Source organism: Struthio camelus, chromosome 1 (assembly GCF_040807025.1).
Source record: "Struthio camelus isolate bStrCam1 chromosome 1, bStrCam1.hap1, whole genome shotgun sequence".
In the NCBI taxonomy this organism is placed as follows: domain Eukaryota; kingdom Metazoa; phylum Chordata; class Aves; order Struthioniformes; family Struthionidae; genus Struthio; species Struthio camelus.
Genome location: NC_090942.1, coordinates 79,182,342 through 79,208,534, shown reverse-complemented (window position 1 = coordinate 79,208,534; position 26,193 = coordinate 79,182,342). Strand labels below are relative to the sequence as shown.

The 26,193-nt window shown below is 40.4% G+C and overlaps 1 protein-coding gene across 10 annotated transcripts in view; it reads right to left on the bottom strand.

The window, feature by feature from the left end:
* ARHGAP8 (Rho GTPase activating protein 8) overlaps positions 1–26,193 on the bottom strand; it is a 103,760-nt gene that overhangs the window by 7,407 nt on the left and 70,160 nt on the right. For 7 of the 10 annotated variants that reach the window (XM_068951447.1, XM_068951461.1, XM_068951482.1 and 4 more), the window contains 4 exons: positions 22,645–22,722; positions 21,825–21,953; positions 17,009–17,112; positions 869–10,735 (listed from right to left, as the gene is read on the bottom strand). In XM_068951447.1, coding sequence (XP_068807548.1) covers positions 10,538–10,735; positions 17,009–17,112; positions 21,825–21,953; positions 22,645–22,722 — 509 coding nt within the window. In that variant the 3' untranslated portion in view covers positions 869–10,537. Of the gene's footprint in view, positions 1–868; positions 10,736–17,008; positions 17,113–21,824; positions 21,954–22,644; positions 22,723–26,193 lie in introns of those variants that run through there. The other 3 variants (XM_068951506.1, XM_068951524.1, XM_068951515.1) reach the window with 1 other exon arrangement.

Sequence of the window (26,193 nt, the reverse complement as noted above, 5' to 3'; positions counted from 1 at the left end):
TAATACATTAATAAACGATACAAATTAAGAATACAGTGCAATATGCATTGTTCACACAGTATTGTTCAAGCAGGAGAGCAATGAAAACTGGAGAGTCACATGGAAGCTCCTTCTTCAGACCTTTCTGGCTGTAGACTAATTTCTCTCTGCCAAAAACCAAATGGATGACTGCCTCCAAATTATCATTATGAGACTACAGTTTTAAATAATCTTACCTTCTTAAACACTGCTTTCCATAGTATCTTATCTGGTATCTGTAGTGTGACGTGGTCAGCGGGAACAAAGTCCAGGTGAACAAGTTACATGCAGGAAATAGCTCTAGTTTAGGAACCTTCTTTAAGAAGGAGGAAGGCTATACGGCCAAAGTGATGCAGTTGCACACAAAATTTGTGTTGGGTAATACACAGGTAAAGGAACTATATCAAGTCGAAATCTTTTCAGTTAAAAAGGGTTAAAAGTAAAGGGTTAAAAGTAGCTTCAGACTTTACACCTGTCCCCAGGTCCTGCTGCCAATTTGAACCGATGTCTGTGTGATGGTTTTACAGCACCTCTTTCCTTCCCTCGTTTCTTTTTCTGCCGCCTCAAAGAGCAAAGCAGGAAGCTGGTGGTAGGTGAAATGATACAAATTGTGGTGCGAGTGGTAACCGTGCCTCTGAGGGCTCAGTCACCCTTTGTTTCCCTCCTGTTCACCCTTAAGTAACCAGGCAGAGAAACTATCTCGGAGCTTTGGGGCAGCCCTTCCCCAAGCTGCTGACATACCTGGGCCCTGCTGACAGCTCGCACTGATGGTGGCTGGTGCCAGCCTGGGCATCATGTTGCTCATGTGCATGCCAGCTGCTGGCACACAAATTTGTGCAGGTCCCTCGGTGTATGCAAGGTCCCCTCCATACCATGTCAGGGTGCTACACGAGCTGCCAGCGCAGGCAGGGGGGTGCCCGCAGGCTGCGATGCTGCAGCGCCCGCCAGTGACAGCGACTGGCCCATGGAGATGACAAGGCTGCCGGGAAGCCGTCAGCTGTGGTGTCAGCGCCGCTTTCTGAAGTCACTCTGAATTAAAAACTAATGATAGTTTTCTTTGATAGCTCTTTTTTGATAGTGCAGCTGGAGAAAAACCAGCCACAAAGAGAATTCATTTTTTTTTTAATAATTAATTTGACTTTCCTTGCTATGTGATTTCTGAGTATTTCAGTTGTCTTTTTAATTTCTCTCTGTACAACATGAAGGAGGAAATCTTTGGCAAATAAAATGATTGTCAAAGTCCTGGGTGAGGGAAGACGTGGGAATGAAAAATTTACCAGTGTGCTGATATTAGCTTGCCAGCATGCCTTGCTCACCAGCTATCGGAAATGGCTCAAATGGGATTTGGCTCAGATAAAATGCCCAGTTTAAAGACCAAGGCTTGCTTCTTAAAGAGGATGTTGGCAGTACTTGCGGTGAAGGCAATAAATTGGGTGTTGAAGTGTGGAGAGGATCAGATATCTCATAGCCCTGACGGAGCTCAATGGGGCGTCTGTAAGGCTTCTAGTTGGTACTGGTTGATTCAGATCAGCCTTTTGGTAAATGCTAGAAAAGAAGGCTTTCTTCCAAGTTTCATTAGTGACAAAGCAGCACCCACTTGCCAGACATAACTCTACATAAACACTCTTTTCTTCAAGCTCACATTCAGTCCCATGATGGCCTCTTCTTTGATGCATGAGGAAATACATTACAAGAACAATATACAGTCGGGGCAGATCAGGCTGTACATAAGTGACTGTGGCTCCTTGCTTCCTATCTGATATACTTCTGTTGCGCGTCTGTGAAACAAGATAGTTAAGACCGTTGCTCAGCGGTTTGCTTAGACTGAGCAGTTTGGAGGAAACCCATTACAGGTGGATGGAGAAATCCACGGAAATGAAGGACAATCAATCAGAAGTGCCTTTGAAAAATCCTCTTTCCAGGAGATGATCAGCTGTACATGATGATCAAATCAAAAGTTAATTTGCCCTTGTCTGTACTCATGTGCACTAAAACAAAAGGAACATGTCCATAAGTAACTTCACAGAATCACAGAATGGTTTAGGTTGGAAGGGACCTCTGGAGATCATCTAGTCCAAAAGTCCAACTTCACACAAAAGTATTGGGTGCCCAGATTATAGGACATGTCCTAATACACATCATTAGTTCAACGGTGTCTTGTCTTCTGCTCTTCAACTTTGCAACCCCCTAATGGAAAGATCAAGGGAGATGTGATACTAAAATATACAGTATGAAGGTCTTGACATACTGGACATAGTGTCAATGCACCTGTATTTGGCAGATCTGTAGTAAATTAGAGCAGAGCAGCTTTGGTTGTCTTCTGTGGCAGATGTGCACTCACACTGATTTGTGTAGTCAGTCTAATTGGTTGTATTTAAACATGTGAAGAATGAAGGATTTAATGCATTATTGTTGAAATGCTTTCTGTACTGGCTACGTTTAGTCTAAAACTTTTCCAACCCCAAATGCTGTGATCACGAAACACAAATAGTGTGCAAGTGCTATGGGCTTCAGGTGGTTTACCAGGCTAACTAGGAGCATCAGTTGGGGCGGGGGGGGCGTGGGGAGCTGCACCACAGCAATGCATGCCTGTGATACAGCATTTCATTAGCTTCCTTGCCTCTTAGCCTCAATCTGATGACTGCTGTGATTACTTTTTAGTAGACATTTCTAATGTACAATTTCGTTACATTTAGTTTGACACACAAGACCATTCAAAACAATTATTAGAGCAAAATGCATTTTTCCAGCAGACATGATAAAACCAAATTAAAGGTTCGTTAAAAGCCTGCTGTCATCTGGCTTGGTGACTGGGTACTGGCTTGTTCTGTTTTTGGTGTACTTATCAAGTTGGTTGCTTGAAATGTTGGTTGCTTGAAAGAAAAAAACGGGCGCCATTCCCTGTGGCTGGGTACCTGCAGCAGTGCGGAGGTACCAGGCCGTTTCAGGAGGTCAAGGGTCTCTTCCAGTCGGTCTGCTTATCGTCCTGGTTGTGACATTAGCCGAGTACCTTCACTTTCCCCAGCTGCCCATGACGCTCCTGCTCTTCGCTGGTGTCCTCCATGACGATCCTTATGAAGGAGAGAGACGTCCTCTCCCTCTACACACCATCTTCTTCATAGGAAAACTGGTTGCTTTCTGAGGCAGCCTCGGACAACTCGTCCTCCAAGACGGTACTTTCACAGTGAGGCCCCCCCCATGACCACTGTGGATGCAGACCATGCAGTGACTAGAGAAAATACAGCTGTCACCCAGGGAGTGTAGTCCTATTAGCTTCCAAGTGGTAATTACTGCAAGGAGTTGTGGTGCTGTGACGTGCACCGAGTAGGATGTTCACTGCCTCCATAGCAGGAGTGCGCCTGATGTCAGGCCTTGTGAGTGAGCTCTACAAAGCCTCTCATTATTTTCACCCTCTCATTTACATGACTTTGTAAAAGCTCTTTTGGTGCAGAAGACAAGTGATATCATCTTACTGATTTTTAATGTTATTTTGGCATGGATTTGCTTTGTCCTTGTGCTCTGACCTTTTCCCCGTCAGGACTCTGAGCATGCAGTCTAGACCTCGAAAGACTTTTGGTGCAGTATTCCTCAAGAATTCTGCCACAAGGCAAAGAGTAGAGAAAAGATTTATCCAAGATTCAGAACAGCAGAGGTCTTCTCATCCTTCTGCAAAGGTAGGAGTAGTTACTGAGACTGCAGCATCTGGCTTGCATATTTGTTTTCCAGTGGCATTAAATACTCCATGCAGAAGGCCTGACACGTACGCATTCAGGGCTACTTGCTGCTCATGTTTGGTAGCCCATCCACCACAATGGGGCTACTGGGCTGAGAGGGAAAGGGAGGAAGGAAATAAATCCTCTCTTCAGGTTCTTCATGTGGATCAAGGCAAACCCTGACAGCAGCCCACAGGCTGCAGTCCCTCGGTCAGGTCTGTGCATGTGTTTGGAGTGGAAAGCTATGCTGCCTGTATGGGATGCTGTTTCTGTTCTGGGCACAGCTGTTAAATAGAGTATTAGCCTTACTGAACATCAGCTGTGGCTGCATTTCAAGTATGCACCACTATGCTATGCTTTCCGAAGACAGAGGATGATGAGGAAGCCTGGGAGTGGTAAGCAAAATGGAAAGGAAAAGCTATTTGTAACTTTTTTTTCCCCTCATCACAACAAGTGTTGGGTTATTGAATCAAAAACATATCTTTCTATTTCAAAGATGGGAGAAACGTTTTGGGCCATTTCACACGCTCAGCCACTGTGATTTGACATTTCCTCACAGAACCAAACCTTTGCGCTTTCATTTCAATTTATCCAGCTGCAGTACAGCCACGAGAGCCTCTGACCCAGCCAAAACAGAGCTGAGGAGCCAAAGTGGGGGCACGAGCAAAGGAGGGAGAAAAGTCATGGGATGAGCAGCTGCATAGTCATCACCATGAGCAGCAGCGCAGTGTGTATGCGTGTGTGTGTACAGGTAATGTGAACATCCATCCAACTTATCCAACTTATGCAGACTGCTGACAGACTGAAGATGAAGAGGGTTGCAAATGGGAATAAGCAGAGGATGCAGCTTGGAAGGGGTGGGAAATACAAAGAAAAAAGGACAAGGCAACCCTGGCAGGTGAAGCAGAGGGAGAACACGTTCCTTTCGAAGCTTTTGAAACAGAAAATCTGATTACCTGCTCTTCCTATTTTTAGAGCTTTGGGTCAAGAAATTGTTGGGTGAAGTGTCAAAAATTCACCCATCAGAAGACTTTTACATGACTGCTGCAGAAATCAAGTTCAGATGCCAAAGATGATGCAGTTTGGTGCATTTTACAGTTGCTTTTTTATTGCTCCATTAATTAAGGGGATAATCTTCATGGCAGAAGAGTAAAAGGCTGTAAACTGCTCTTGTGTGTGATGAAATGCTGAAGTGCAGAAATCGTTTGACAGTACGTTTCAGTATTGGGGCACTTGATCCATGTAATAGAGAGAAAACCAAAAAAGACAGAAGAGAACTCTTGATTTCATATTAGGCTTGGGAAGGTCTGCATCAGTCTGGGAATTCCCTTGTCCTAAATGAGTAAGTTTTTGAGGACTGGAGCAAAAGAAAATGAGCTAGTTAGTACACTAGGCTGTGTCTGAGAAGCATTTTGCAGTTTTGCCACCTGAGCATTTGGGTCAGGCATCAGATTCAGCCACTCTAAAGCACAGGCACAAATCCTAACCCTGTGACTGACAAGCTGGTGCTCGGGGGACTGCAAACACACTGCCAGTCATTAAAGCAGTTGCTGGAAGATTATTACACCATGGAGAAATCAGGGCCACAAAAACCCTCCGCTTTAATGATCACTCAGCCATGCGCGTCCCCCAGCTCCCGCAGAATTCCCTCCTTGCCCCAAACAATCATTCCAGCACTGCGTATGCAAAGGTAATTCCATCTCAAAAGAGGCTGTGAAGGAAAATCTGCAATGCTCCTTTCCCCTCAGCGGCGAACCCAACCCCATTTTGGAGCAGCACAGCCGGCAGGCTGAGCCAGACCTTGGGATGCAGCAAGCCGGGAGACCCACCGCTCAAAGGCAGCTGGGCAGGCCTCCTGAAGACCTTAACGACTGCTGCAAGAACCTCCCTAAAGCCAAACCTTTTAAGAAAATGCTTTTATTTTTGTTGAGTTGGCATATTCCAACAGAAATACTTTTCCAATCAGTTAATTATTTTTATGGCACAACTTCTGCCAGTTAGTCTAGAGATGAAAAGCTTGAAAAGCTGCAATAGTAGGGCTACAGTCCTTCTACGTACAATTACGCTGGCTCTCACAACACCCCAGTTAGGAAGAGTACGAAGAACTCGTGTCCCGTTTGTACTGTGTGTTTATAGTCTCTCTCTCTCTCTAAAAGGCAAACCAAAGTCCATTTTTGCTTACAGTGATAATTCTGGGTAATGCTTCTTAGCTGCTGACAGGTCTGCAACCCACTGTGGAAAAGCGATCTTTTGCTGGTATTTGTATTTGAAAGTTTTGTTCTTAGTCTGCAGGCCAGTTCACTGTCCAAGCCATGAACCTAACCCCAGAGAAATTTCTCTGCTTAATGGAGTACTTACTCAGGCTTCCCAGTCTACAAGAAAGATGAAAGCGTTTGTAGCACACCATACCTTTTTAATCCTTCACTGCTCTTCGATGATATTGGAATCTTTTGTGCAATACACTGAAATGGCTTTCCAGTATGTGCATGGATAAAGATAAAAATCAAACACTTCAGATGGTGAAAATGAGTATTACTCCATTGGGAAAGGCAGAATGCCAACCTACACCAGCCAGCCACAGATATCATTTAATACATACAACTGATACATTTCTCACAGCCATACCTTTGGCTTCAGTGGAGATGTGACTACTTAAAGCAGGCTGTGTTTGCTTCTAACTTCTTTCTGTAGGTAAAAATATTTCAGAAATGAATAGAATAAGGGTAGGAATATGACTGGCCAGTCGAGTTTCAGTTGAGGATGAGTTTCTAACTTAAGAATTTATAGGTGCTGGCAATAATTCTCTTTCACTTACTTTCTCCTCCCCCCCCCCCTCCCCCCCCAAATCCCTATTGCCCTTTGAAAGGTGGTAACGTGAGGATGAACTATTCAGGAAATGAAGCTGGATGCCGTTAAAAAGTTCAGCCTGCTCCCCTACCTAAGTACACATTTAATATGTGAATAAAATATCTGGGGCTTTTCTATTATTAGCATCATCATGACTGGGTGAATATATTAAAGTTTATCAGGCTGCGAGAGTGTCTGTGATGGATGCTGCTAGAGGATTGCGGCATACACATACAGAACATCTGCACACATGTAAGTGATACTCATTTATGGAAGCTTTTTGTAAGAACTGTAAAGACTCCCTTGGTTAATGACATGGTTCAATCTTTTTACATTTCCTCACAGACTCAGGGTAGAAAAGTATTCCCTTCCCCCTTCAGTGCTTGTTGCTAAAGGCATCTGATAATCAGACTAATCTTGGGACCAATTTTAAAACTCCTAACAGCTCAGTAAACTAAAATACTTAGGCAATTTATTCTCTGCATATTGTCAGCTAGGTAACACTTGATTTCTCATTTCATGACTGCATTTTATTGTTTTAAACTGAAATCCAGCATGTGTGTTTCCAACAGATTATCTCCATAATCACTTTCTTTTTGCTATGGAAATGATCTCAAAATTGTTCTTTGAGATGAGAGAAGAGTTCACAAGGCCACACTGTACAAAAGCTCGAATCCTGCAATTATCTTTTGTAAAGAGAAACTGTTATCAAAGTAACTGCAGGGGACACCTCCAGGACTCCTCTCAGAGTCAGGGAATTTGAAACATATATTTCTCTAACATGAATTTCACTCCAAACCCTTCTGAATAATTCATGAGAGCCGATTTAATGTTATAGTTAAATCTGGCATTCAGGCCAGAGATCAGGGGCTTTTGCGGCAGATGTCGGATTTTGCCAGTTCCTTTGGGGCAGGAGGGATAGAGATGGGGTCTCGTGAGGAGGGTTTTGCTACTTTGATTGGGGAAGTCCCTTCCTGTCTTGCAGGAAAGGCTGGGCTGGTGCTGGGTACGATACTTCCTTCCTCTCATGGCTGCATCAGGGGAGGCAGGAAGGAAAAACAGAGAGGGAGCGCTTGTCCCCTGCCTGCGGGAGGGCAGAACCAGAGGCTCTGTTTTGCTTAAGTAGCATCAAATTACCCAAACTGATGGATAACAAATGGCGTCTGTTCTTTAAAGAAAGAAGCAACTTTGAAATGCAAAAACACCATTTTCTTCTTCATTCAGTAAATGACAGGAGCTATAAATTCCTGGAAAATGGTAGTTTACAAAGAACTAAAAGGAAGACCTGTAGTTTGGCACCTGACCAATATGTAAGGAGTGAGTCTGATTTGAAATATCTCATCTGTCCCTTGGCAGGCAAACGAGCTGAAGCGATGCTCACTGCTTGTACTTTTTACTTGTTGCTGATCCATGCAATGGCAATCGGTAACTAAGACCAACACTTGCTAAAAGATTGAATAAAACAAAAAAAAAGATCGAATACTCCACAGCCACTATTGCAGGAATTAATGCAGGGATAAGAGGCAGCTGTGACCAAAGGACTTGCTTCACTAGCACACTGCTGCTAAGCTAGGAAATTCCTGCTCTCTCCTGACCTAGCACAAGGGAGTTGGAAAACTAAAACCGTCAGGTAAAACCTCCAGTCTGAGGGCTCTGGGGACTTCTTAAGCAAAGCTGATGCCCAGGAACTCAGGATTTCACCCCATACGGCTCTGGTAGGTCACCTTGCCAAAGCTGCTCAGTACTCAGATTCATTCCCATTACACAACTTTGCCTGGAGACTACTAAATTTAGAGAGTCCTTTAATTTTGCTGGATTTCTGGAGGAGAACATGCGAAAATGAAATACAACTATTTTGTAGTACTTTTCAGCATTTAATCCCAAAGCACTTTTTAAATGCCAGGCGTTTCTTCCTTTTACGGACAGCGAAACGAAGGCATGCATATTTTGACCAAGGTCAGAGAGTTATATAGTGGTAAAATACTCAAGTTTGGTTGAGGCCTAGCCTCAGCCATTGACTCGAGGACAAATTCCTCCTCTGTAAGTACACAGTACTGATTCACAGGACCATACTGCCAAATCACTGAGCAGCACAGCACATAATTGTGTTTGTTTTTCATAATACAACAGGCTACGATGCTGTCACTGATAATTCAGGTCTAAAACTGAGACTAGTTGCAGTACAAAACTTAGCTTTATCTTTTGCAATCTCATTTTCCTGAAACGCAACAATCATGAACATATGTTGTTCTCTTTGTACTATGCCTAGTCTATTAGTACTTTGTACTAATGTATATTTTACATTTAAATAGGAATAATGTTTGCTTTTTACTTAGACATTTGAAAGTGAAAAGTTGTCCTTCAGACACTTGAGGAACTGGGCAAAAGGCATGATCATAATTCAAAAAGTTTATCCTAAAATATCTTGCTCCGAAGCCTCTGTATTTTTCAAATTTTAATCACTGCCTAATGCTATAGATGACACCTACTGGGCAAATGAAGGCCTGACACATCCAGCTTTCCACGGCTATCCAAATACTTGGTTACTTCCCTAAACTGCTGACAAGAACCAATAGTCGTTTACCCACTGCAGTACGGTTTTGTTACACCCGTTACGTAGACAGATAGCTTATAACTAAAATGAAGGCAACAAATACCAACTTTCAACTATCTAGAACCTAGAGGATAAAAAGTGGCTTTGTGTTTGCAGAGGAGGGGATGGCTAAATCTCCAGTTTAAAAAAAAAAAAGAAACCTCCAGATTTTTAAAGCCTGAATGGTCCCTCTCTTTCAGTAGTTTTCTACAGAAGCAGGAAGGCGAGAGACCGTTAGGGAGCTTACCTTTGCCACCACTGGTTCGCTCTCTTTTGCCTTGCAAGCAACCGTAATGACAACCCCGGTACAGCACTTCATTAACAGTATTAAACAATGAAAGAGCAGTGCAGTAAATGGTTCATCAAATACAAGCAATATTAGCGGCATAGTTAGAAAGAAAACACTGATATTTCCCTTGTTATTTTGGCTAATTATCCAAACTGGGATTTTAAATGTATAAAAGTGGCATTAGGTATAATATCCAAGTTTTTGCTGTTACTGCACTTTGGAGAAACTGATTTGAAGGGCAGATTTCTATCAAGTCAAATTGCAGCATGCAGTTCAAACATAAGGAATGCTCTTCTCAAACAAAGTTGTTCTATATTCTGAATTACACAGTCACTGATATAAACAAAATGCACTGATATAAACAAATGTCCAAGTATTTAAGGAAAAAAACATATGATTATTGCTTCCCATTTGAACTTATAAAAAAATCTTCCTTACACGTTGCATGTGCAGCTACACGGATTAACTGGGCAGATTAGATATTTGCAAGCATAATTAGCTAGCTGTCTGCATAGCTTAAATTATCCAAGAAATACGTCATTCTCCATAGCAGTTGCAAACCTGATGTGTCACAGCTACGCACAATGTCTTGTGTAAAGCAAGGCACTTAAATGTATTGAAAAATAGTTCTAGAAATTTGAGTATCTTAAAAACTGATTCCGTCTTTATTCACTTATTAGATAAACTTGTAACAAACCGTTACCAAATAAGTAAGAAAAAAAAAAGCTGTACAATCAGGAGTGGTGCAGAACTTAGCTCTGCGTAGCCTCAGAAAATAATGACATGTAGTGAGGTCTTCAGATCCCTAAAGAAAGGACAGAGTGGCACTCAGCAGCATGGATATTTTTAGCTATTGGTCTCGGAACATTCCTATACGTATTCTCCCAAGTGAAGAAAGTATATGGGGAAGCACGCTTCTCCCAACATCTTTGGTATTTGGAAAGTTATAGAAACTTTACTGTGTACTGAAAGTGTTCTTTGCGAAAGAGAGCCCGGAATATAAAGCTCACATAAGTTCAGGCATGGAGGGAGACTCTTCCTCCAGGCAGCCATACTCCATTTCCTTTTCTAGGAGTGCTAAGGTAAGATCTCACCAGGCACTGTTCGGGAGTTGAATACATTTGAGTAGAAATCTATTAGTAGTTCAGTGAAGAGATTCAGAGGTACCAAAGCACTTAGAGAGGCTGTTCCTTTAGATGGCCAGATCAAATTCAAGCCAAAGACACAGGCTAGGTTGGATCCTGTCATTCTGTTATATATGCTCTCCTGTGAAACCTGGAAAAATACAAACATAAATAAGTATATGTAGGCACGTGCCACTGAAAGTTTACTGGAGTACACTCTGATCACAGGTACATCACTAGTTTCTGTAAAGCTTCAGCTAGACTTACGGGGCCACTGGGATCTGTGTCCACCAGGTACAACATAAGATGTCAGTAAGTCAAGCAAAAAGACTGAATTGTTTCCTCATGCTAGGAAAATAAAATGTGTTGAGTCTTTCCACGTAGAATCTATTGTTATCTCTGATGGGAGATGGTGGGGAGGACAGTGGAAATGAACAGCTATTCCATCTCTTTGGACTACATCATTTACAGAATAAACCTCCAGGATTTCTGAAGCTGTTTGCAATGGTTTAGAAGGACTTTTTTTTTCTCCCACTGATGCACACCTTTGTGTCTAAGTCCTCTTGCTCCAACTCAATTCCTCCAAAGCAAGGGAGCTGGAAATGGGATGTAGGTAAGAGGCACAGCACTGAAATCTGTCCTGTACCTGGGTGATGTGTCCTACTGGTATCTGTGGACGTGAGTATAAGATTGGGTAACAGGAAGAAATTTTTTTTCCTGTGTGAGCTTGGCTGGGAATGTGTGGGTATTTTGCCCTCCTGCATTGCATGGCATCTCTCCATTTCTGCCTTGCTATAGAGCCTCCTGAAAAGAAAACTCTGTGGTATTACTAAAGGTTGAGGGCCCTAGAGGAGCCCATATTAATTTTCCCAATCAGAGGTACTATTTCTCCCTCCAATTTTTGCATTGCCCTCTTGGGCCATCAGAGCTACAACATTACTATGTCTGCTACAAGTATTAAAGGGTTCATTTGTTTTTAAGGTCATGGAGCAGGCTGGATAAAGGAAGAGGTTGTTAATAAGCGGATAGAGGTGCCATAACTGCCCTTCTGAAAGAAGGGCTTCACAATATGAAAATAAAAAGATGACAGATTAAATAGCAATGTCTGTTTCATGACCTTAAGCAAAAACCACACCATTCTCTCTAGAGTACTAATCTCGTATAGCCTTCTGACCTTCACATGCAGCTCTCAATGCACTATTTAACTAAAGAAAAACCAACAAGCCCATCTTGTTCGTTTAATCTGCTTCAGATAAGATCAGCTTAAACAAGAGATCATTACACTACAGCAATGCAGCAAATCCTAAACTACTACCAAAATAACTGATGAGGGGATAACGATGAGGATAAGGATGTCTACGCTGTTAATGAGGAGACATTGACCTAGGTACAACCCTGATGGTAGACAGATAGTGAAGCTGGCCTTTGGATACTGCTAAATATAACAGGGTCAGGGACTGTCATCTGGCCTTCAGGTCAAATGGCCCAGACTGGCTGCATTCAAACAGTGTTTTTCTGTGCAACCCCTACGGATCTCAGACAAATTATTTTTTGCTGTTTCCTTCAGCTGAAAGTGTCGAAAATAACATGAGAGTTCTGCTGCAGCCCATCAATGTTTTTTATAGCATGAGACAGAAGATATGTGTTGTATACCCTTAGGCAGGTGCCTTACGTGTACACAGGGCAGGTACCCTGTGACAGCACAAAAGCCTGTGGTACAATACTGGAGGATAGTGGAGGGTGGAAGGAGCAAAACCTGCTGCAGTTCTGTCCACGCTGTTTTTTTGGGTAGCGCTCCCTGACATATTCTATTTTGTAAGCTGTGTACAGGTGCTGTCTTCGAGCGCTAGTTGAAACAAATCCAGCCTGAAATAGTTGTTCCCTTCAAAGGCCTAAGTTTCTGCACAAAGCAGCAATATTCTGACTCACTAGTAGAGCTAGCATTTTTTTTTCTTTTTTGGCCAACTATCTCAAAGAATGTCTCCAATGCCAAGATAAAACCACTTCTAACCTCTTCTCAAGGACAACTAAATAATGTACTGGATACTCCAAAAAGGAAAAAAAAAATCCCACCTTCTACCACTCTGTGATCATTTCAAGGAGAGTCAATGAGAGAGTGAGATGATCAACAAAAATACCCATGTCAAAGCCTTCCCCCCCCCCCCCCCCCGAGAGAGAAAATCCTTAAGATAAAATGAAGCAGTGATTAAATTTAAGTCAGAGCTACGCTAAGCCTTATCTGTGAGTCATCAGTTAGGCAGTCACTTAGAAATTCAAGAGAGATACTACATGTTGCTTCACTCCAAAATGCAAAGCAATCCCTTCCTCAGCAGATCCACAAAAAGACGTGCAGCCGAATCCTACTCTCTCGCCACAATAATCTTTGCCTGCTCATCAAGAGCCACAAGCAAGGAAGTCGTGTTATACCTGTGGTGTGTAATGGCTTTATCCCGCCCGGAGGGGATCAGGCTTCAAACCATCTCAGACCCCTCACCACTCCAAGGTCACATTTCTTTCACAAACATCACAAATATATCCACTTCATCTATGACACTCTCAGCAACAGCTGATGTTTTCTGCCAGCACTAGACCATGTAAGGGCAGCATGCAGCCAGCCAACCTCTGTGAGCTGCCCCTCTAAATAACTGCACCCCAAAGCTATAATCTATCTAAGAAATACACATGACATCTTTAGCATTTGGAATAAACCCCCTAGACTCTTCTGATTCCATCACATAGTCAGTAACCATCACCTCTGTGTCAACTGAGAATGCATTTGCTCTGCCAATTTGATAAGCTAATAAAAGACAATTCTCCAAGGACCTAGATCCTATCTTTGAACGAATCATCTGAAAATCACAGAAACATATTACAAGAAAGAACTACACAGCTCCAGTTTCTTGTTTTTTCCCCTCCTTTCATTGGAACGTGTATAGCAAAATCATTAAATAACGACAGCTTATTTTGAAAGAAAGTCTAGAAGTTGTCTTCTTAGTCTTCAAGTAAAACTTTTATGTTGCTAAATTCATCAAGTAAGCACGGAAGTTTTAGTGTCATACAACAAATGCAAAATACACATCTCCACCATTTCACAATAAGTACTGAGCTTCCCCAGCAAAACTATGACAACTTTTGGATTTCGTATATGTGCGTCCCAGTGCTCTCATGCACGCTACAGGAGTGAAACTAGAGAGCCGCTATATACCGTAATGAACTTATACAGAGAAATGACAGACGGTAGAACCAGATAATTACCATCACATTTTAAATATAGAAGAACTTCATCATCTCTCTGACTTCTTAGTTTCAGTGCTCAAGGGAATCCCACAAAACATTTTCAAAAGAAAATTAACTTTACTAGTTATTAAAACACCCCCACAAACTGACTGAAAATACTAGTTTCCATCCCCTACTCTGCTAATCTTGCATAGGTGCCAACAACTTGTGTCTGCTCAATAAGCCTTAGTCATCTAACCCTTCCTAATGCCCACCTCTGTCCCCTACCAGGTGGAGCCATGCTAATTACGCTTTTTAATTAGACAAGTGATTGAGACAAAAAATTAATTCAGCGCAACTTTTTCCAGCTTGTGCTTGGGTTTAACTTTGTTGCTTCAATTACAGATCAAAAGAAGAGCTCATTTGCCCAAAGCCTTGCCCATTTTTTTCTAGTTGGTCCAAGGCTGAGGTTTCGATTTGGCAGAGTTTTTGCAACACTTTTCTTCAGCCAAGTCAACCCCTCCCCTGTATCAGGCATGAATGAGTCGCAGAGAGGGAAAGTATATGAAGAGGGGGCCGTATAAGCCGGTATGACACTGAAGACATTGTTATAAAAACACAACCTAGAAGATATTATTGTCTCTACAAACTAACTGTAAACTATCAAGGAAAACTGCAATTATAGTTTTCCCTGAAAACTATAATTTGGTTTCTGACTTCAGAACTGTAAAACTGTAGCCCCCAACATCTTCTGCCAAGTAATCTGCAGGAAAACTTCTCTGAGCCCTGTGAACCTGTATGCACATTCACAAACCCACTCTGCTGCACATGCAAAGTGGGGCATGTGCAGCACAAACACTGGTTTGTGTACGTACATTCATCTCTTGTGAGAGCAGCTGAGCAAGCAGCTTTTACAGACACAATTAAAGGACTGACTTGGGAAAACAAGCTTTTGTTTTTCCCCCTTACTTCTGGTTGTCTGGTTATGCCTAGGGATCTCATCTGGGGAGTCCACTTCAAATGCAAGTGGACCATGTACCCCAGCAGGTCACTCTCTAGTGGCCATATGCCCTGCAGACTGGAGATGGACAGTCTGTACCTTTCAGAGCATGCTGGGCTCCTTACTGGCAAAATCATTCACCGCCCATCTGAGGTCAAAGGATTTGGACCTATTCTCAAAATTCAAGTCTTTTTCTTTTGTAGGAGTCACACAGTCTTGGTGTAGCACTCTTGGATTAGAAGAAGCTGTTTCATTAAGTAATGGGGTTGAGACTGCAGAGAAAATAGGGATTTTTTTTTTCTCTTGCCACAAGCCTGGATCAAACTTACAGTGTTCAAAAACCGTATCTAGTGATTACACTTCACGAAATTACCACAAGTACTTCTTGCACTACTCAAAGCTGAGCTCATGGAAGAATTAAATTGCCTCTTACATGTAAGAGGGTTCGTGCTTGTAGGTAAAAACTAGGATTATTGGAAGAGTGGTGTGTTAAAGTTTGAATTGTGGCAGCTGGCACAGCACACCTATCTGCAATGAACAGAAATCTCTAGCCGTTAGATTGTTTCACGTTCCCTTGACCTTTCCAAATGCAAATATTCCCTGAGACATTAAGAATGAAAAGCCATGGATCAGCAAAAAATGCAGATTTGAGCATCAGTACCAACTTGACGTTGTGCTTTACATAACACGGCATACTGAAAAATAATGCTATGTTCTGTTGCCCAATTACAGAAAACACTATGTAGTACTTTTGCATACCTCATTAACACCTCAAGTGCTCAGCTCTTAAGGAGTGCGTTGCAATGGTGCATCTATTATTGGAACAAAGTCACTTACACGATTCATAACACCGAAGAGAGGTATCAGTTGCTAAAATAATAGCAAATGACACAAGGATTTTCTTAATAGCATTAGAGTTCTGCTAAGCAACAGTAAACGAACACGTAGGTTTTACAGGAATCTTGCTAGTGCTGTCTGAGTCAGGACTGTATCAATGTGTTTCCTTTAATCTTGCTTTCTGTATGGTTTTGATATAAAAACGGATGAAATAATGTACTTGTTTCTGAAATATGCTGCTGGTGAGGCTATGGCAAACGTGTCTTGGCCCAAGAAGAGTTACTGAGGGTTAATTATGTCACCGGTGAAAATCAGCATTGTTCCACATAAGTCATTGCTTTGGTGAGCTCTTAGGACTTCTGAAGGCTAGATCACTTTATTTAGGTGTCAACTAAATATATACCATAAGCCTCAATTTTAGGCACCTGGGTTTGAAAAATGCAGCTTGGAAAACGTAATGCATTGGATAAGGCAGAAGTAAGGGAAATTTACACTCCTATCATTGTATTTTCCTGCACAAAAACTAGTAGCAAAAGGATATCACTAGGCTAATAGTAGAGCTACGTTTAATGGAAGTTCCAAAAACTCCCAAAATTCTGGAGTTTCCCAAAACGGGTTAAAAAATAATCAGCAAGTTGAAAAGTAAGGCAGAAGTAAGGCAGAAGACACATGATATGATTTATCGTGAAGCATACCAAAAATACTTGCAAAATGGCATGGTCAAAGTTTTTCATTTAACACTGTAGTAAGTTACAAAATGAAAGGCTATTTTGAATAAGAAAATGTCATTTTTAAGATTTAATATAAAATATTTTAAGATTTTGGAATATTCTAAAGCTCCTTAATATTTTTATCATTCTCTGAAATGATACAAATTATTTGGTGTTGTAGCAGCCCAAGATTTACACTTTGGAGAAAAAAAAGTGAAATCACCAATGTTTTTTCTAGTACCAACAGTTAACCAACCCTGGTTTTCAAGTCTTTAAAAAGCTTTTTCACTCCAAAATAGGAAAAAAACAAAAACTAAATCAGTAAAGCATACATGTATGAGTGGAGAGTGGAATGGGACAAGACTTCTAAACATTTCAGTGCAGATGCAGTTTCATTTGTATTCACACAGTAGTTTTTATTGCATCTAGGGAATTTTACAGTGAAAGTTTGACAAGACCATTGTTTAGCACTGACTTTTGTTAGAGCTGGACAATCTTGCCGCCTGAGTCTACTGCATTAGCATTTACTGCATAACCTCCTTACCATACTTTTTAAATTCTTTAGTTTCATTTTCTGGGGAGATTTTAAATGTTGCATTAACAAGAATAGAGTTAGAAAAGAAAAGACTGGCTCAACTTTGGAAATTTTGCCTATACTCACCATATGGAGAAAGCATATCAGATATTTCAGAACAACGTAATTGTGCTCAGGAAGTCCTTGAATGATTTGTTTACATCTGGTTACTCGCAAACTGCTTTCCACACCTGTAATGTCAAGATTGGTATAATTTAACTCCAGACACCAAAACATCACCAAATAATATTACACCTTATTTATATCTGCTAGAATTATTTTCGATATGCATCTGTAAAACAGATCACTGAATTTGGTTCTAAAAATCCCCACCGCCATGATAACAATTAGGGTCATCTCTTTGGGTTACCCTATCATATTTAGGATTATCAAATATGTCGCTAAGACTAAGTCTCTTTTCTCCACCTACTGAAATAGCCAAAATTTCTTTGCTAAAAAGGACTTTCTAACTTCTTGATTCTAATGCTATTATCTCTTCATGAACTGGATCCAGATGTCTACTTTTTCTACATTGATTTTATTCCTGCTGAGACATAGTCCTGTCCAAAATGCTCTTTTCACACTTCACAAGCTACAAAACGCTTTTGTTATTCTTCAGGAAATTCTTCTGTCTTGGACAAAGAGCTATGAGATGGTCACTTGGGTGGGTAAGAATTTTCTAGGGATGAGCCTGAACAGGTTCATTAGCTCATTTCTATAGGTAGGCAAATGCTAGAACTGGACCAAGACTCCTTGCATCACCTAAATTCTCTGGCTTAGATTTACACTGACATTGGAATGTATTTTAAGTGCTGTTCCAGATGACAGAAAAATTACGCTTGAATGTAGTAACTATTTTAGTTGTGGAAGTTTAACAACAATTTGGAGAAAGGTCTGAAAATTACAGTCATGCCTGATCCAATCAGCCTATTTTGTGCTGATGCTTTTTCTGTATTTGTTACTTTTGCCTTTCTCTCTCTCTGAAACAGCTAGAGGTTCACATAAGGATGCATGCAGGCACAAAATTTCAGCATGTTAAATGCTCCCTTAAGCCCTGAATTAAATACAAGAAGCTATACCCTGGTGTGCTGTGTTTGTATTTTACTACTGCAAAGCTGCCAATTACTTTAAGACACAATGTTCTGTGTCCCAAGATTTTTTCTGTCAGCCTTCCGCAAAGGAGGCAGTATTTCAGGAATCATTAGTGGGTAAAGGAACTCAGGTTCACAGTTTTCATAACCAGAGAGGTTCTTTGACAATTACACACTTTCAAGTTTCTATTAATTTTTTTTAGTCAACACTCGGCCAATTTATTTCACAGCTCCCATCAGTAACTCTTTCAAATGTTTCAGATGAGACACTTAAATGAAAAGTTTCACTATCATTTGAAAGTATGGTAAAGCAGGGACAGTGTATCTCTAGGTTTTCAGGACAGGAGATGTAGTATGTACATCACATGCTGCTCTGCTGACTTCCAGAAGACAGAATAAGAACTTTACATCATCCCAAGACAGCCGTCTGCGCTCGCACCTCTTTGAAATTCCCTTCTGTGCCGTATTCACAGAGAACATGCATTTGTTGCAGTCCAGCTTGGTTCTCAAGCATAAGATCTTTTAGGATCAGGAAATTGCCACCAAAAAAAAGACAGTGGACATTATACTGCATAACAAGAAAGCCCAAGGAGGAATCCTCTGAAACATGACTTTTCAATTTATTTTGTCAACATTTAAGACACTGATAAACAAAAATTACATGGAATGAATGTTTCACAGAAGATTTTTCAAGGCAAAAATTTTCACTATTACAAGGATAATGAATTGTTTTCAGATTATTTTAATATTTATTCTAATTTTTCACTTAGCTCTAGCATAAAGCAACTTGATGTCCAGAAAGTCAGCACAAGATAATTCCATAAAAATTAGCCTTTATAGGTCCTTTTTCCAAGTTTCCCCTATTCTTTCTAAAGTTCTGAGTGACTATTCTTACTCCTCCTATTTCCACAAGCTACCTGTGAATAGACCTATTTTCCTCAATGCTCCAAGTCATTTATTGTGCAGACAAATGAATATTTGATTTTTAAGGTGGTCATCTAAAGACTCTCAAACAGCAAAACAGTACAGATCTTCAGAGGATTCTGAACAAGATCTGGTTAATTTTTTAAATGGAAATACATTAATAATGTCTGAAAAGTACCTGGAGATGCTACACTGATGGGTGCAGTACAGGATTTTATCTAGAACACAGTATATCTAGGTACAGTAAACTTACTGTACCATTACTTGAAAGACAGTATTACACAGGAACCTCAGGATTAGGTCTTCACAACACTTTCAAATAAATAGCAATTGAGATTTCTCCCCAACCTGAATCATCTTAGTCATCTACTTCAACAGCAACAGGCATGACACTGATGATAACCTAACCTTTGCAACAGCATCACCTCATGGTTATCAGAAGCATGCTACCAGACTCTTTAGGAAACTGCACTCCATTAAGATACGCTTTCCTCAAAAAGCAGGTGTTGGAACAACGTGTGCTTGTGACTTGTTACTGGAGCCCCACTAGTTCCCTGCTCACTTGACTGTAGCCTGGATGGCAGAACACCAGTCTTTACAAGTACTGTATACTAAATCTCAGGTATTCCAGACTACATGGGGTTGCCCAGCCTGTACTAAAAACTTTCAGTCCCTGAAAAAGGCCACATGATTAAAATTTTTGGACAGTGAGGTGGACTGAGAACTGGCTGGATGGCAGAGCTCAGAGGCGCAGAGTCTAGTCGGAGGCCTTTAGCTAGCGGTGTCCCCCAGGAGTCAGTACTGGGTCCAATCTTGTTCAATGTATTGTCCAGTCTTGTCCAGTTCTGGGCTCCCCAGTACAAGAGAGACATGGCCCTACTGGAGAGAGTCCAGCGGAGGGCTACAAGGATGATGAGGGGACTGGAGCATCTTTCCTATGAAGAAAGGCTGAGGGAGCTGGGCCTGTTTGTGCTGGAGAGGAGAAGGCTGAGATGGGATCTCATCAATGTCTACAAGTATCTGAAGGGAGGGTGTCGAGGGGATGGGGCCAGACTCTTCCCCGAGGTGCCCAGCGACAGGACAAGAGGCAACGGGCAGAAACTGAAACATAGGAAGTTCTGTTTGAACATAAGGAAAAACTTGGCTATGAAGGTGACAGAGCCCTAGAACAGGTTGTCCAGAGAGGTTGTGGAGTCTCCTTTGCTGGAGATATTCAAAACCCGTCTGGATGCGATTCTGGGAAATGTCCTCCAGAGGACCCTCCTGAAGCAGGGAGGTTGGACTAGATGATCTCCGGAGGTCCCTTCCAACCTAAACCATTCTGTGATTCTGTGTTATCTTTAGGTAATCAATGTCTTCCCTCCTCATGGGAAAATCAGAGTTTGTCTTGGTGGTCCTGTCCAAAATTACTACTAGGTGCCACAGCGGAGCAGAACACTTCCCACTCATTTCTGATGCAGGTGTCACCTTCCATACACAAGGATAACTGTGCTGGAACAATTTCAGTTTAGTTGAATAAAAACCCAAAACTTAAGAGAAAATGCTTTGTATGTCTGTGCATGCACCTGAATTTGCTTGCAATAACACTTGAACCTTTTGGGTAATTTCAACTAAATTTGGTAAGAGAGGTCAGGATCTTGGTACATTAACTTCTTTTTTTTTAAATTTTGTACACACTTACCAAATTTCTAATTTCTGTGTGTGTACTTACTTCTTTGCTTCTGTAACTCCTACTAGACAAAGTAGTGTCCAAAATGGCACTAATATTCATATAAATGATAGACATAACATACCAAGTCTGTTGTGTGCACGTCCTGTTGTTTGGCAAAAAAGAACTTTATAGTTCTCTGTAAGGCTGAAAATTCTTCCCTGCCAAGGCCGTAAGAAAATGAATTTCAAAACTGGAACATTTTTGTGTATGTAAAAAGCAAGATTTCATTCTCCCCAGACTGCTGGGATGGAGAATTTGGTGAAAAAAAAGAGAGGAGAATAGCGTTCAAAGGCCTGATTTTCAAGTTGCTTTTCTACAGAGACTGGACTTCTGGATTTGTGCTGTCACCTCTCTTTTAGTCCCCATCGATTACTTTTTAACTGCTGGGACAATTAGACCAGATTTGAGAGAGGAGTAGATAACGTAGAAGTATTATATCCCTACACATTTTGTGAAATTAGATGGCTGGGTAGAGAAGACAAATCCTAACGGTGTCTCCACTTGGTAAAATACTGCAGTGTGCCATCAAGTCTCATTAGACATTAGAGAAGCCAAAAAGGAGCTTGTGTTTGAGATGCAAATCCACAGGAAACTGGACTTTGTTAGTTCTGCTGGTCACAGGACTACTTGTTCTTAAGGCCCTCTGAATGCACAAACAGTGAAAATTACTTAGAGTGGACACTGATATCAGGCAGCAGAAATACACAGGGGATATAACACAAATAGGTATTCTGTATCTTCTCTTCCATCATATTTACAATGTAATCTGTAGTGTCTGCACTAGCATTAATCTAACCATATAACATGCTTGTACTTTCACAGTAAAGGCTAAACCCCAAAAAAAAGAAAGAAAAAAGAAGTAGTGGTGGTTGCAAAATTTGCCCCTTATATATCCAGTATAGAGATACCTGTCAGACTTCTAAAACAGCCAACGATGCTTAATAAAGCAGCAGAACTTCAAATTCCCATGTTTTAAAATCCTGACCAGATACTTGCACCACTACTGAATGGACTCTCAGCCTTGCTCTGGTACAGGTTATGAGGGTGTCCATTAATGGCTGCAGTAAAGGACTAATTATATATAGCCACGACTGTGTCATGGTTAGCAAACAGCAGTTTGTTTTGCCAGGTCCAGTTCAACTTGTTCTACAAATTCCTAAAACTGATTTATACTCACTGGTGATTCCAAGGATATGATCGTAACACTCAAAAGTTAGTAATGGCTCAGGTAGTTCCCTAAGGAAAGTCTTTAGGATAACAGCAGGAATATGGATATCATCATAGTCATCGAAATTCACAGACTTGCCTAAAAGGGGAAAAGAAGAAAAAAACATGTTCAATAATATACTTTACTTTTTTTGTAACTCCTGAATAAAAACTGTTTCACATCACAGAAGTGAAAACCTCTTGGCTTTCTTGTTGCTGGTAAGTCTTAACATTTTCTTTTTGTATTTTTTATACAGTTTTATTAATCTGGCTGCAAGAGATTCTCGCCATAAAGGCACTGCATAAAATGACTTCACAGGGTAGTCAATGACTTTCAAAATGACTTCCATATATTTCATAAATTATTAGGTAAAATTATATTTCTTTTTCATAACCATGGAAAACCGCTAGAGGCAAAATGACAAGACGACATCGTACTTGGTAATTTTTAACTAACTGCAGGAACTTAAAGTGCGCAGGGGCAAGACAAGTGTTTATGAAAAAACAGACCAGTTTTGACTCAAACCTCATCATTCATTAGCTGCTACAGATTTTGTAAGCTCCAGCCTGACATCAGCTGATGACTCACTATTCAGTAAGCTTTAAATATCTGTTGTTATCTTTCAGGTTTCTGTAGTAATGCTTTTATTCATATGATATTTTAAGCTACAAATGGCTTTGTGATTAAATAATCAGAGGAAAGCTAGCATTATTGCTTCCTCTATAGATAAAAGATCAACAGAGCCCTCACACTGTTCCCAATCTGTAGCAATGGCATGATGACAGCTTACCCTGATTGTAGAGTTTCTGAACATCTTTGATAGTTTGGATGCTGGCTGACCTTCTGAAGAGGCCCTCTACTCGTAGTCCTGAAAAAACAATTAACGTAGGTCCCATCCATTAAAACTATCAGTCCCTTTTTTTTTTCTCAATGGGTTCATTTGAAAATAGAACAAAGGAAGAACATTTGGGAATGGGCCCACCTAGCAGATTTAGAGACCATCAGATCTCAAACATTGCCATTTTGTTGACTCTATTGTCAGCCTCAGTTTCAATGGAAGGATATACTCATTTGACACACACTTTTTTTTTTTTTGGTAATAAAGCCATTGAGAATAGAGTGCATCATCAAATAATGTTGTAACAGTACCCCCAGTATTTTCTTTAATGTGTCTCATGGAAATATTACTACCTTTCCTTACATGTTTTAGAGTGCCTTGCCAATTATTCTTTTCTTTAAAAGTAGCTTTCAATGGAGCTTAATGACATTGAAGTGGGAGATTTAGATTCACCATGCCCCTTAGGTACCTTGATCTCACTGACTGTACCTGCAAACCAAGCCCCAAGCCACGCTTCTAAATCTGCTATTCTACTTTTAAATGCTTTAAGAATTTAGCAAGCTAAAGAGGGTATTTGCAAAGACTGGTTCCCTAAACTCCCCCTTCTGTCAGTGGCAGAGATGGGATCCTCTAGCCTGGGGATGCATAACAGCTTCGGATCATTGACTAAGTGAAAGCTGACTTCAGCTATAGAAGAAAAACTGTAGTAAAATGCATAGAATCAAGGATCTCATTCAGACCATAACTTTTAAGGTAAGATATTCATCTGAATTATGTAAAACAGGATTGGGATAAAAAGCAATATTTTTTTGAGACTTGTGTTCTTCTTGCTTTTGATTTTGGTAAAATCATCATTTCCCTCTCTTTTTCTCTCTCCAGCTTCTGCTGTTGCTTCCACCTAGCAGGTAATGCAATTGGCTCACATGTATTCTCTATATGAGTTTACTATTGGAAGCAGGGTGGTCTAAAGTCTAATACAACACAGAATTGCTGACCTTTTGAGAAGGGTGGCAGACCATCCTTTACCTGAAGGGAATCTTGTGCGTTTCTGCATGTGACTGCGTGCCTTTCATACTTTTTCATGCTTATCTTTCAATAGATGAGTATCTTTCATAGATTTCAGTCTGAAATCAATGGCGTGGATTTCCGTTCAAGTACATGTATATCCATTTGCATGATCAAGCATCTTTATGCTCTTTTAGAAAGCTTGAGGTCATACATTAATTACTTATTCATTTTTGCAAATTCACCTAGGTCGCATGCAACAGTACATTTTATAAATGAAAAATTAATGTATTAGTATAAAATTCCTTAATCGATTCATTTCTTATAGAATAAGATTTAGTATAGTTCATATCAATGCAGATCATCAGTACACTAAAAGAACTGATAAAATACACTAGAAACAGATTTTCATAGATAATGTTTCAAATACTTTTGAAAGGAAACCTGACTTCTATTAAAAGTGCTCCACTGACTTGATTTAGACGCTTAGCTGGAATTTAGCTGAACACGGCTCCTCGTTATTTTCTAAACAATTATGCCCTTGCCTGTTAAAGTCAAGGTTGAATATTAAAACTTTAGCTCATGCGCTCAAATCAGGAAGGAGTATGAACTCTCAAATGGCAATATCTAAGAAAGGTGACGTGTGTTTTCTAAAGGAACCAAACAGAGAGTAACTATGATCTGTCTGAACTCGTTTTATTCCCAACCAGACCAATTACAATTCAATAAAGCTACTGCAAATGACATCACTGTAGTAAAACTGTTCCTTTAGATTTATAGAGCAACCTGTGTAAACACATGGTTTTGAAAGTGGCAGCGCCAAATAGCTAGTGCATCCAGGCACTGCCCACAGCAAAAAAGACATGCAATAATTTCCTGAGAATGGTAGAATTTTATGCTGGCTGTCAGTGGACTAGACAGTTTTCTATAGAAACAAGCCTTTCTGAGGCTGGATATCATAAATGCTTCCAATTTCATATGCAGGAATTTAACAGTTTATACAGTAAGATTCACATCAGTTAAAACTATTAACTATGGTGTAATAAATATTTACTTTTAACATGTTGATTCCCTTATTGGCTATGCTTTAGAGAGTCTAATTAAAGACATTAATCTGTAATGCAGACGGTAGCTGTACTCGCCTAGCCCTGCATCTCGTCAATGTTACTATAATAGCACATAACACTAAACTCTTGCTGGATATTTTTTTGGAGGTCTTAATGGGGAAAAAGCAACTTTTATCTTTATCTGCAGAAATCTGGAATACTGATGTTATCCATATATCTTCCAGAATTCATTTTTCAGGAGAGCTGAAACTGAATCAATATACGGTAATTTGTTTGATCACATGTGGCAACAAACCAACTACCAACATAAGCATCTCCAATCCTTTTTACATTTGTGGACACCCACATGTACAACAAACCTATCCAAATGAAGTGATACTAAGGATATGTAAGTTAGTGCAATAATTCTTAGGAAAAAAGAAAAAGTCTTTCTCAGTCATAGTCTCTCTCTAAAGTAAAAGAGCTGCAACAGCAGAATGGTCAGGTCTTTTTTTCTTTGCCTAAGAGATGCATAGACCAGAAAATAATATGTAATAGCAATTCTTAAGTAAAGCATGGGTCCGAACTTCAGCCTATTAGTAGAGAGGAATGCATGAGTCAACAGGAAGTACGCTACTGAAGGTGAAAAAGGACGAGCCTAGATAATTTTTCCAAATCTGTCTTCTCCTCTTAGGTCCCCAGAAGCAAAAAAAGCAGTTCTTGGAACCATCATAACTAAGCACTGCTTAGCACTGAGCACCCATACTAAAATAAAATTAATCACTTGGTTTTCTTTTGCAGACAGAATGCATACCAGAGCCAGCAGAGTTATGGGATGAGGAAACAAAATTGGATCAAGACAGTCTTGGTCATTGCAGCTCAAAACATTCATTTCTGTCCTTCTGAAAATTTATTTTGAGGTAGCCTATTCAATTTTTGTTGGTGGTGTTCTCCTATCAAATGTTGTTTATAGCAAGATTTATGTCCATTATCTTTTTAAAGAGAATTTTTTTTTTGTATACAAGCTGAACTATTTTGCCATTAACGGCATGGATAGCACTGTCCAGCCATAGAGAATACAGATCTTGGACTAAGAACACTTGCCAGAACACTGCTACGCAATGACTGACATTAGCAGCTAGCCTCTGCTTTCCAGGTCTGACAAGTACGCAGCTCCATGTCACTCACAAATAGTCTATTAGTGTTGCAGATCCTCTGCTGAGATAACTGAGCACAAACCACACACACACGTACGTACGTACGTACGTACGTACGTGTGTGTGTGTGTGTGTGTATGTACATATCTCAGAGAAATTTTGCTAGCCTACACTGGGCTCTCTGGACCAAAGACAGTTAAATTTTATTTTAAAATACTAAGTGCTACATAAAACAGTATAGTGATTTGAATAGTAAAAAAGTCATCTGTATTCAATGAAAAGTGATTCTGAAT